The sequence below is a fragment of the Condylura cristata genome, unplaced genomic scaffold (assembly GCF_000260355.1).
Source record: "Condylura cristata isolate star-nosed mole 26May11 unplaced genomic scaffold, ConCri1.0 scaffold00030, whole genome shotgun sequence".
In the NCBI taxonomy this organism is placed as follows: Eukaryota; Metazoa; Chordata; class Mammalia; order Eulipotyphla; family Talpidae; genus Condylura; species Condylura cristata.
The window spans coordinates 6,370,881-6,384,547 of record NW_004567131.1 but is presented as its reverse complement, the minus strand read 5'-3'; the positions used below and the strand labels follow the sequence as shown (position 1 = coordinate 6,384,547).

Genomic DNA, 13,667 nt, shown 5'->3' with positions numbered 1-13,667 from the left:
TTCCCCAAATTCTTGCAATACAATCCAAATCCTACTCTTTAAATGTTTTAATTACCCGATGAGATTACCATAAGGGAAGATTCCCCCCAATGCTATAGGATGCAAAATTGTCTTAAGACATTGTAATCATTAAATAAATAACTTGAAAAAATGAACTTAAAAGTCATCATTGTCATGTCCCCTTTGTACTGAAAGATTTTAAATAAAGTCACACAAAGTTCTTGGGTTGCAAATAAAAGCAAAAGACCACTACACATTAGTTTGTCAACATGTAATGCCCTGGGTTTATTTTGTGAGAATTCTATCACAATTTTTCCAGGTGGGATTAAAAACCTTAAGGATAATGTATGCCATTGGACTGGGCATTCAGACTTCGGTACTGACAAAGCACTAGTAGTAGTCTGTTAAGTACCATTCTCTTCACAGAAGAGAAGTCAAATATTTCCAAAGGAAGGCACCCGATATTTGTGGTTCTGGCCTTGCAGCCTTCTGGAGAATCTTAAAAGGAAAAAAGCTGGCTGGCTGTTTTTAGAAACTGGAATGATGATACACGTACAGCAATTACTGCATTCTTCTCCCTTATATCCTTTTTGTAAGAACAAGTAAAGAATGAAGTCTTTTAAACAATTCGACAATAAAAAAGTACAATTTTTTTTGTGCTAAAAAATGGGCAAGACAACATAAACTCCAGTTGTAAGGACTCCATTTGCATACTTGATTTAACACTTTTTGGTGTGGAAGGAAATGGGACTACTGGGCTGTTTGTAGAGCAGCAACATAACATTAGTGCTTTAAGTACCAGAAACTACCCACAGGTTTGTGGGCAAGAGGGGATGGGAAGATTCAAGAGACTTCATTTTTAGCTTGTTACTTGTCCTAATGATAGTAGACCAGGAAGATCCCCATTGAACAGTACATTCCCCATTTTTAAAAAACTGATGCCTTTTTTTTTTTTTTGTAAAATTCTGTATGTATGTCACCATTTTTTTCACATGATACACAGAAAACTCAGGGACCCAGAGGGGAACCAAGTTATGTTATACCATTTACAAAATACCAAGGAGTCCACAGCTACCTAACACATTTACTACAGCACAGGAACCAATGAAGGTACAGTGTACAAAAAACTGTAAACACGGCACAATAAATAGATAAAACAGCAGGTTCCGCACCATGCACATGATGTGATGACACTTCATCTCTATACAATCTCACATCTCACACTCTTTGTTGCAATTTATTTCCCTCCCACCCCCCACCCCCAAGTGCAAAGCATCACAAATGAACATTTCTGTATTCAAGTAACATATATACAAGGGTATTACAAATATGCAGTACTGTACAGATAATTGCTGTATTATTAATTTACAGATGTTGATTTTTTCCTATTAACAGTAAGAAAAGAAAAATTGAAGCATGAGAGATGAGCACTGCTGTCAAGTCCCCACAGCTGCCACAGAAACGCATGTGCTGCATTCCATCATCCCTTGCATTCAAAATGCTACTGATGCATAGCACCTAATCAAGTCCCCAGGCTGCAGTTCCACTCCTGAGGAAGCTACGTCACCTCCATCGCTACTGTATTGTCTGCTATGTTGTTTAGTGCTGGCTTTTCTGATTCATGATTTTCCCTGTTAAAATAAAGTTCAATAAATTACTTATCTGCAGTATACAGGTCTACCAAACCAAAAATTTGATGATAGGAAGAAATTTAACTTTTGGGGCAAGATAGCAAAAGGGACAGAAACCCTTATAATAGACTGTATCAGGAATATATATACAGAATCAGGAGATCAGGAATATAGAACCAAAGCCAGGCTGATATCTACCATAAATTCTATGTTCAACTATATTACCAAAACATTATAGTTGTATTCTAGCAACCTAGATGACAGAAATATAAAGAAATACCAAACTTTAATTTGGCATAAATCTTTCAGAAGAATTTTAGAGAAGAAACCATTGTGACTAACGTTTATTCAGAATAAATGGAGTTGAGTAGGATAGCCACTTAAACTGCCAAGTGTGCTTAGAGAAGTCAGCTAACTTCTCTAAACTTCTCTAAAACAAACAGACTAATAAGCGATATAAAAGTTTCACACACTGAAAATGTTCCATGTCATACAATCCCATGGCAATGAACTGGTACATTATATATTGAAATGAGTATATAATTAAGATTGATTAGCTATTACTAGACTCAGAATACTAGTAAGAACAGACTGGTGTTGAGAAAATGATGACTAAAATTTAAGTTCAGAAGCATACAGAGATGTATAGGCCTGCTGACTAAAGTTCTGTGGCTACAAACACTGCTCCTGCCTTTGGGTTACACTCATGTGGATAACTGTACATACCTTCTGGAATCCTAAGTGTTTCAAACTCTGGTATTCCTTTACCATTAACATCAACTACTAACCTTCCCAAGCCTCTAGACACATTAGTTTACTTTTAAGTTTGAATACATTGACATCTGCCTCTCCTTCTTTTTCTTAAGTATGACTGTGGGTCAAAGTTTATTTTATGTACCATTGCTAGAAAACCTCTGGTATGCAACAGTTTCTCCATATATTAAAACGATAGCCATAACCTGGACAATCTGACGAAACTTGTGACATTTCAAATCATTCTCAACTTTTACAAGTATTATTAAATTTTTCATACTTTTTTGTCTTCTAAAATGCCTTGTCTTTTTGTTTCCGCCACAGCACTTTGTAAACATCAAGACTGTCAACATTTAAAATTGAATAGTCTTAACAATATTCTAAATCATCTACTGAAACCCAAGCACAGAAAATAATGGTTTGATTAAAAGTTGATCTAGGATGTAAATTTTTGCATTATGAAGAACAGCTTGATATTAGCCAGGGTGGATTGCATCTATTATAATTACCTACATATGTAGCTGGGAAAGAAATTATAAATTGAAAATACATTTTAAAGAAACTCCTTCTATCCAAAGGTGGCATCACAAAAACTATTGTTACACTAAGAAAGTGATGGCTAAATTATATGTGCAATAATCACATTTAGTTCAAATTCTCAACAATACTGAATTGCAACTTCCATCTTTTTATTTCTTGAGTAATCAATTCTAATATACATTTTTAATGTATAAAAGGAAAAGAAAAAAAAAACAAAAATAAGTAGTGTTCTAAGAGAGTTTAAATTAGATTTCACATTTTCCAACCAATTTAGACTTAAAATTACTACTCACCTTGGAGCTGAGTCTACCGAGGATGAAGATGGAACCTTGGAAACTTGACAGTTTGCTGCGGCAGCCAGCTTTAAGGCAGACGATGGAACAGCACTTAAAGTCCTAGGTATATGTCGTGCATTTATGGGGGCAATAGAGTTTACAGTGGCAACTGATGAAGGTACAGTTAATCGAATGTTGTTCCCAATCAGAACCTGAGTTGTTGCAGAATTGGCAGCAGTTACTTGATGACTCAGCGCACTGTGGGAACTTGAAGTCTGTGTCATGTTCGAAGGCTGTAACAAAGTTGAACCTGCCGTTGATGGACTTGTATGTACAAGTGCTGTTGGTGTAGTACTACTGAGGTGTAAGCCCTTGTATACTCCTAGAGGAAAAGAAAGATGCATTTAAACAATGTGCAATTTTGCTCTTTGTTGTACAGACAAATGTTACAAACATTAAAAACAGCCCCTCCCTGGTGGCGCAGCAGGTTAAAGCACAGCACTGAGGAGCTAAAGCCACTTCAACATGAGCTCAATCCCTGCCCTGGAGGTGACCACATGGCAGATGCTGCAGAACTCTCCTGACCCGCCTGCTGTTCCCCTCAGCAGTGTACTTCGTCGATCTGCCTGTTCTGCTCCCTACTCTGTCTCTGGTGAATCCTCTCACCACCCCTTCACCTCTGGCTTGTACCCCAGTTCTGCATGCGTAAATAAATAAATCTTTAAAAAAAAAATTGATATATCTTTAACCTTACCTGAGGCTGGAAGGACGCCATTCACCCCAATTCCAAGCACCACATCATCCTTCATCTTGAATCCCATTAGTTGTTCTGATGTCACCAAAGCAGAAGCGGCAAATTGAGCACTAGCAGAATCCAAAGTCTTGGAAACAAAACCCTAAAAAGAAAAATACAAAATAAATCTAATTAGTTTCAATTAGTGTGAAATTATTATTAAAGTTATACAGGTATACCAAAATCAGTCTGAGTATAAGGGAAGTGGCAAACCACTGAAATAGGGTTCTTTATATAATTTAAGAAATAATTTTATCACTATGGATTATGAATTTTGGTGTTCAGGTGGCAATAACTAATGTAAAATTAACAAAATAAACCTAACATAGAAATGGTAAAACTTCTTATCTTGCCTGGTCTAAGTAAGAAATACTTTAGTACAAAACATTTCAGTGATTTGCAAATATAAAAAGAATAAATGAACATACAAACTTTTTCTACCTAATTTACACATACAATCAAAACAAAAAATCTCTTTGGGCAAGCGAGGTAACTATACTTTTAGAAATGGAAGTAGAAAAACAACACACTATAATGACTAGATGTAAGGGGTCCCTGGAATTTTTAAAAATGGATTTTCCCCTAAGGTGCTTGGAGAACCAGATCTGTCTTTAAACCCTAAATGTGTTTAAATGACAAACACCTATCTTGCTTTAGGTTTTAAAGTGACTACTTTTTTTAACAGTAAGGAGGGGTTTTAGAATGAGTTTTATAAATTTTAACAGTAATTACAATGCCAAAGATAGTGAGCTGGTTGAATTTATATATTAAATATGCATTCAAAGATATAGGTCAGACTTGAAGACAGGATCTCCATCTAAGTAAGTTTTTTAGCTTTTATTTTTAAAAATAGGGAGCAGAGGCAATAGCTTCCATACTCACCTGTAATGCTCTTTCTAAACCCTGTATAGAATGGCTATGATGTAGATTCAGGCGAAAGCCACTTTTCTGCTGGTTAGATGCAAGGTTCTATGACAACAGTTGGTAATTAGAGATGAACTCTGGTGGGAAACAATGAGGGATAATCATAAGACAGACAAATCCCTCACCTGTGAAGTGTTGGTGGAGGAATTACTATTTGCTTGCTGTTGCTGAATTTGTGCAAGCTGCTGTTTCTGCATTAGTGCCAGTTGCTGTTGATGTTGCTGGTATTGTTCGGCTGTAAATGCTAAATATAAAATGAAGAAATACTTTATAAAAATGCATGGACATCATTCACATTTTATAATACTAAAACATCAGCATTAAAAATATTTGTGCAAAATTAAAGCATTTGACAAAAATTCATGATCCTGTCAAAGATCACTTCCAAATTAAAATTTCAGCCTTTTCACAACCACATTTAAAAAGAGTGGCTTGAATGCAAAGAAAAACAAAATTAAACTTCCTCAGTTAAGCACAGAAAGAGACTGCTTATTTCCCAAGTTTTAGAACCATAATTTGTGTAAAGCTGTGACTTGTGCTAGACAGTGTAAAAAAGTAACACCAGCTTTTAAAATCCACATTATTTGGAAATCAACATTGCACTGATACTGAGAAGAAATTAGATAATTATTATTTGGTTTCTAGTTTACTCATATGCATTCAGATGTCCCTAACAGTTCTGTGTATAAGTACTAACTGTTCTACACACTTTCTAATTTCAGTCAATTCAAACATTTTCTCTATATAAAATATAGGGTTGTTGTCTATTAATTTCTGTATTTTATTTTTAAAAAAGCCATCCTTTAAGTTCAACAGGAAGAAAAGAGGTTCCAAATGTTAAGATTAATTTTCCGCACCCAATTAACCCACCTGGAAAAAATCCAGTCAATAAGAACGGAGTTGTTTATGTTGATTTACTGTACAGAATGATGTCTGAGGAAAGACACTGTGTTATGCTACTTATGTTTGTCTATGGAGAGCTCAGTTCTAAAAAAAACAAACAAAAAAATGTTCATTTATTACCCCCCAAAAAGTGTGTGCAGTTTTTAAAAAAGGAAACCTTTTTCTTCTTTTGCCAATTAAAAAAAGGAAAAAAAAAAAAGCACATACAATCATAACATCTGACTTTAAAGGCTTCTTTAAGAAGCCTGTGATGTTTGGATAAGAACAATTTCAAAACAAAAAGAAAGGGTTATCATGCATCCCTGGGTACCAGGGAATCTACATCATGCAAATTTCCTCACTCTAATGTTTATTATTTTGAGATTATGGTCATTTATTGGTTGTCTTTAACTGCAATTGGTAATTTAATTAGAACAGCACTTCAAGTTTAAGAATTTTCGTAACAAATGAAGCATCTACCTCCAGCATACAGCTTCTGTCTGTCACAACTACAAATGGTTAGGGAGGTATTCTACTGCACTCTGAATGTAAGAGAGAATCATGAATAACATTCAAAAGTTATCAGTGTTTATATAAGCTCTTATATTTGAGCTGAACTAAATTCTTGGGCTACAAGAGCAAAAAAAATAATTCTCATTGAAAAATTCTACTTTCTTACTGTGTGTGTGTTACAAATCTGTTTTTTCCCCTATGAATTTCTATTCATATTTAATGTATACAGTTCAGATTTGAATTTTACAGGGAAGACTTTTACTGATAACATAACCCCTAAACATTTACGCAGAAATAACTTTCTGTCAACATAATCCCCAGATTTAAAAAAATGTGATATATTAGAAGTTGAAAATCTACAAAAATTAATGCTGTTCATAATTAATGTAGTATTTTCCTTAAGCTTATAAAAATCAAAAATGTAATTTTAAAATGAAAAATCCTTAAATTTACTATAGAGTTTTGCTTTTTTTTAATATTTACACTATATTAAATCTTAAATTTTCTAGTAGGAGCTGCTCAGCAAATTTTTTCAGGAGGGTAATTCTGAAACGGCAGATCAGGACAACTAAAAAAGCAGTAACTCAGTGTTTCTGAAGGCCTACATAAAACCCTATTCATAAAAATATTCTTTCATAGACCTTTGCTAGTATTTTTTTAATAAGAAAATTCAGTAACAATAAATTGGAAATCAATTTGCATAAAGGCCTAAATATCCTTGCCTTTTATTTAAATGAACATTTTGATTTTTGGTTTCTCATTACTTTCAGTTTTTAGCCACTGTTAACTTGCTCAGTATATTTAGAAACAAATGCAACCAACATATTAGACTTTGCATCACTGTATTAAGTCTATTCTTAGGTATTGCTAGTCTAGATAAGAAATTTTCTCTGGAGATTATTTTGTAAACCTAGAAGAAATGTCTACAGCTACATATAAGTTAGAAATACAGTAGTATAAACTTTGATTGTAGGGGCAAGAGACCTTGGTCTTTTTAGTTCTCCACCATACTATATAACTAGGTGAGTATACCTGGCCATATCATTTAATTGTTTGGGACTCAATATGTTCATCTAAAATATGAAAAAGATTAAATGAGGTGATAACCATTAAAACTCTGTTCAGCTTTGAGGTAGTAAGATTTTATGTATCTCTGAGAAAGAAAATAACAATCCAAAGGCTCTGTGAATGAGTAAGAAAGCTTGATAAAGGTAGTAAATTAGGGCAAATATAATTTGACCTGGGTTACATATTTATATTCAATTCTAAGATTTCAGAATACCATTATAATTCAAAGTCTAACCAGATGTTAAATGGAAATACACAAAATGATCTTAATTTCTCTAAATCTCTATCAAGATAGAAAGTTTTTAGCTTGTATGTCTACCTCCAGACATACTGTGGTAGAGAAGCTTGCAATTCACAGAAAAATGGGCCAGACAGTTTGATGCACCAAGATCAAACCTAGAATAAGTATAACTTTACCAAATGGTAGCTTCTAACAACTTTCTGGAGAAGGTATTTAGATGACCTAATTTAAAATTTCACAAGTTCTCTCTCTTTTTTTTTTTTACAAGGTTAACAGTGGTGCAGGCACCAGTACCTTGAAAAGCCTATAGTTCAGCTGCTGTTTATTCACATTCCCGTAGCTGGAACATATCAACTGAAATGACCAAATACGTAGGGGTGGGACAGATGACAAGTACTTAGGAAAAAAATAAACAATTTGAAAATTCTGTCTGAGAAGATGGATTCTAGATTACCAAAATGTATATTGTTTTATAAAACAAAACAAACACCCATTTTAAAAGACATCCCTCTTTCAGAAATTTGAGTAGTACAGAGACAGGAAATTATTTTAACACAGGAAAAAAGGGTAACATTAAAGAAATATAAAATGAAATGCCCCAGACAGCTATTACAATAAGATCCCTTAATCAGTATGCTTGACTGGATAATTTTGAGGTTTATAAACATTAACTTGTTATCCAAAAATCCAATCTAAAAACACAAGTCTGCTGTAATTCATTTGGTAGCAAAACATTGACTGAACCCGAATTCATTTAACTGGGAGTGACTCAAACATGAGATTATTTGCAGTCAAATGTTCTGAATATTCTTAAACTTCATTATACACTGTTGAACTATTGTGTTTTACTAACAGTGCTGACTCTGCTGATGATGTATCTGAATTTGAAATGCCTACGGATAAATATTAAGTAAGGTCCTACAGATTATGAAATCAGTGTTCATAAGAAAAGAATTAGGTGTTCAAATCTAGAGTTCCTCTCCTACAGTACAATTAAAACCCTACAGTAAGATTGCAAAGATTAAAACTACAAACTAAATTGCACTAAATATAGCTACTGACTCAGAACATGTCACTCTACTGGATACAGAATCCCTGTTCAATTTAGATAATTAATCTTAAGTGCTGACATGTGAGCATAGAAAAAAGAGAACTGATGAAATTTTATTAGAACTCAAATCCTGACATAACTGTAGTTTTAAAATCACTTTTCTATTTCCAGTCTAAGTTATACATAGTGTATTCTAATTATGAAAAAAGGTATTAATTCTGCCATCTGATCAACTCAAAAACACATATAGATTAATACTTAAGTCACTGAACACACACCAAATTATCAGAAGTGCTTTTTATACGACTGCAAAGAAAGCCACTAAAAAACTGTATTTGGAAACTGTCCAAATCACACAATAATTAGTTTTAAGAATATATAATTTATCCATTAGTACTACAAATCTAGTTCTAGAAAATCTGAATACACACATATAGTAAGTCATACCGGGTTCCTCAACATTGTTTTATTATTACTTTTTTAAAGACACAGTAAAACTTTTATTTTTTAAATTAGTAATTCAATATCAAAATAATGCCAATGAACATAAAGAAAAAGCTTGCCTTTACCTCTACCTTCAAGTGAATCACGCAGTTAATTAATTAGAAAATTAATCAGGAATATTTTAAGAAATGCTTTATTATTAGATGGAAACATTTCTCTTCCCATCTAGGTTGTGTATATTTCTGTATGGTAGACTATGTGACTCTAAAGTGATAGTGTTTTCTGTAATTATCTATCAGCGTGTAAGCTCCATTTTTTTTTAGTGCTGTTTTCTGTCATGTTAATGCTTTCTCTGATTTTAAGCAAAAACATCCACAAAAAACCCTCCACGTCCACTTTACAGTATGTTGACCACCTTAAGCAAAAAAAAAAAAAAAAAAAAGTTTCAAGCTCTCTAAAGCAGTTCTTTTAAATATTGGTTTTCTTTCACTTTTCACCTTTTTTGAGTTGATACTATATTTATCAGCATAAAATTAAAAAGCACAAGAGGACATAGTGTTATTCTTCTGTATAGTATCTAGGGGACCAAGTACACTAGCACTTAACTAACTTGGCTACCATACAGTCAACCTTAAGCAAAATGGTCAAGAATGGGAAGAAGCAAGCTAAAAGGATTCTAAGCAGTTGAACAGACACACAAAAGTTAGTGTGTTAAAGCACACCCTTTACTATGGGGTTATGATACTCTAGTTTAGAATTTTAAAAATGAGAACATACCCTTCTTGATGATTATTTAGAAAGAGAAAATATCAATCCAGGGTGTATCACTGTCACAGCACAAGTATTAGTATTTTAAACAACAATCCAATAACCAAATGGCTAAATCAAAACCCACTGGGTTGGGTTAAGAGCAGGCAAGCATTATCATCTAAAGTATTATCTCAAACAAATGGCTATAATGTTAGGATGACAAAAACTAAGCCTTGAAAATTACTTTTGTATGTGCCACAACTGAGACTTAGCTCTTTTAATAAGCCCCACATCACCAGTTATTAACCTGGCATTGGACAAGGTTGGTTTCTTTGGCTGAACACCAGATGAAGTAGTCCTGTTGGCATTTGGGGTCATGCTTTATGAAAAAAAAAAAAAGTCTTAAATATTACATTACACTGACCAAGGTGAGATGCTTAATGAGTTAAGTGGCAATGCAGGCACAAATACTGCCAAAAGAACAAGAGATTCTTTTCTTTCATTTCCAGAGTGGTCCACTCTAGAGATGACATTCTTTTAGAACTGCAGTTAGAATCTTATATAACAGTTAAACTATCAAATTAAAAAAATTTTCCCTAGGACCCTATAGGGGATTCATTTAAGATAACTGCATGTAAGATAAGACTCCACTGTAATACACTTTCAGAATACACAGAGAAAAGCTTTGAATTTGTGAAACATTCACAAATGTGAGTAAAGTATTAACCTGTAGACATCTATTTTCTATACAGCAAAATCTAGTGCAATTTAAGAAAAAATTAAAAATGAGTAACAATTACTTACAACAGAAAAAAGTTGATACTATTTTTCCAAAGTTGTGTAACATATGTAAAGAAAAGTAACAATTAAAAAGAAATTTACAGTTTAACAAAAGATTACCAAAAGTTAAGCTTTTGGTGGTGTAACTATTCACCTCTATTAAGAGGTGGCAAACACAAGCAAATTTTACAACATCAAAACTAATGCAGTATAGCCAATCTCCATTAAAAAGATTGTAAGATCCTTAGAATAGTTACACTCTTCAACTTCTCTATGTGAACAGATGCAGAGAAGACAGCTGGCACAATATTCAAGAATTCTCATAATTTTATATATCTAAACAACCTTTATCAGGGAAAACAGTACAAATTCACTTTAAAAATCTCTACACTCACACTATATATGAACTTTTCATCATAATGAAAAATTCACTTTGATTTTGAAGTCTGAAATTAATGGTATTATAAATAATCTATTAGGTCTTAGAATATATTTAGAGTATCTTCAATTGATTTCTGAAATGTGATTACTTATGAGCTAAAAGACTTAAAAAAAAAGTAAAGTAAGTATGTTTATGGAACTTTTCCTGGAAGTTTTGGGGGAAGGGAGAAGGACACCTTCATACTTACTAGAAAGTTTAATTGTACCCCAGCAGGGGATTAGGGAACAAAACAAACACTGTTATAGTACTTTCAAAATGTGTTCACAGTAACGTCACAAAAATATGCAGTAATCCTGTAGTAACAACTTTTAAAAGTGAATTCCTATAATCTATATATCTCAAAGAATACAATTCTATGCTTTCAGCTTGAAAGCTACAATTTTAGGAATATTTAAGTAGATAACATTTATTTTCGATGCATTTCACAATGTAGTCATCAAAGTGAGGTTTAATCTGAAAGTTCAAATTCCAAAGTTATTAAAATAAGCCTTCTTAGTCTGAATTATTACTGAGTCAGCACATAATTTTTTTTGGCCTATCAATAGATTTGCTGATCTACTTTTCAGCAGGCTAGATAAACAAACAAACAAACAAAAAAACCTAGAGAAGTGTCCAAGCATAAAGCAGTGAAAATTTATGGCTTATTTTCTTTTTCTGAAAATGGAACTGCTTAATTTTCTGGTTGCATAGTGCATCCAGGAAACAAATATCATACATTAAATGGTAATAAACAATGTTTGCATAAGGGTATGTTTAAATGAAGATACACATTTTAATAACTACAGAAATATGACTCAAATAACTACTTAAACTTGGTCTTTTTTAAAAACTATTTTGAGTGAGAAGGACTTTTAATGATCTAAAATAACCTACTTCTAAAGTATTCCTATGCCAGGAATACAGAAATATAACAGACCACATAGTTAAAAAAACTGATGAAGTTGACATCACAATGAGCAAACATACCAAAGTGTGTTGAACCACTGCTACTTTTACTTTGCGTGGAGGTACTGCATGTCTGGGTCCCAGGTTGTGCTGTTCCTGTTCGATTTATACTCTTATATAATTTTCTACAGGAGAGTTCATCATTGTCACTGTCATGTAGGGATGGTGTCCGAGGCCTAAAATGCCGCCATCTACATGATTTGATATTGACTAGTATCTGACTGAGGTCTTTAGAGAAAGATTTGTCCGAGGTATTTGTTTCTGAGGTATTGGCAAATTGATTGACAGGAGAATGTTGTGGTGAGGAAAGCATGTCCAAATCCAGATGGCGAAACATACTGTCATAGTCTGAGTGAGCTCTGTCCAGTAAGACCCTGGTAAAAATAAAGGAGGAAACAGGTAAAACAGTTATTCAGATATTAGATAAGTTTTTTTTTAATGTCCATATTTTCCCAGAACTCATTACATACTGAATATTTAAATCTTTAAATGATTCCTGCTATATCTGACTCTATATGTTAATATCACCCAATTTCCGATCAAAGTTTTATGTTATGCAACTTTATTAAAAAAGAAAACAGAAGAATAGACTTTGAAGAACATGTTACACGACTCATCTTGCAAAGCATGTTTTTAAAAGTTCTATGGGTTGGCCTTTCAGTAAGTTACTGATATTGAGTACATTCACACAAATATTTTCATGTCCATTACAAAGAACCAAACACTTTATGAAATGTTACTAATATATACATCCCCTATAAACATAAAGTCTGTTGGTTCTTGGGTGACGGTGGAAGAGAAAAGTATTAAAAATGATGTGCTCTTTAGATATTTTATATCAGTAACTTTCTTACAGACAAAATAAGACCCACTACTCTAGAAGATATATTTTTATTGTTTATTTTAAAGCTTTACTGACATAATTGACAGGTAAGGTTATAGGTGTTTAAAGTGTACAATTTGCTATTTACTTTAAAATTTTTTAATGAAGTACCATGTTTTATGTTCTTGTTTGTTATAAATGACTCCACCTAAAATACTATTAATTCTAGCCTAGAATAAAATACAGTCAAAATAGGATTTTTATCTCTACTGAGGTCAACAAAATTATGGGGAAAAGGCCCTAAAATAAAACATACTTTAATGCCTAGAAGTTATAAAATTGAATGATAAAAAACTGCAATGAAGATTCAAAAATGAAATACATGTGCAAGATATTAACTTATCATAAATTACTCAGATTTTTTCTGAAATCACCTGATGTTGTCTCATATATTGTGTTAAACATATAGTACACACAGATACATCTTTTCTTCAATGTTATGTAATCGGTGATTCTCTCCCTCCCCTCACACAAAGATATCTGGAGTATATGAAGGCATTCCATCAGATTTAAACAAAGGAAGAAGAGCAATTAGTATCTGACAAACCGAAATGTCAAGGTCAGGTCATGCATGGATCACTGATAAGTTGTGTGACATTTCTCAGCCTACCATAATTATTTTTTCCAGTATCACCCAGAATTCCCGACCACAACTTCGTAGTTTAAAGCTTAATATAACTTATGCAGTCATCATTTACACTTGTTTTCAAAGCTACCTTTTCTTCAAATTCTATCCAAGAGGGGACACGGAC

At 33.1% G+C, this 13,667-nt stretch overlaps 1 protein-coding gene across 2 annotated transcripts in view; it reads right to left on the bottom strand.

Moving 5' to 3' along the window:
* Positions 1-221: 221 nt before the first annotated feature.
* The window catches only part of EPC1 (enhancer of polycomb homolog 1 (Drosophila)), a 60,365-nt gene continuing 46,919 nt past the window's right edge, over positions 222-13,667 (bottom strand). The window contains exons 10-15 of one of the 2 annotated variants that reach the window (XM_004691176.1): positions 12,054-12,406; positions 5,042-5,160; positions 4,875-4,961; positions 3,954-4,095; positions 3,218-3,581; positions 222-1,631 (exon numbers count right to left, since the gene is read on the bottom strand). In XM_004691176.1, the coding sequence (XP_004691233.1) occupies positions 1,559-1,631; positions 3,218-3,581; positions 3,954-4,095; positions 4,875-4,961; positions 5,042-5,160; positions 12,054-12,406 (1,138 nt within the window). In that variant the 3' untranslated portion in view covers positions 222-1,558. The remainder of the gene's footprint in view (positions 1,632-3,217; positions 3,582-3,953; positions 4,096-4,874; positions 4,962-5,041; positions 5,161-12,053; positions 12,407-13,667) is intronic. The other variant, XM_004691177.1, reaches the window with a different exon arrangement.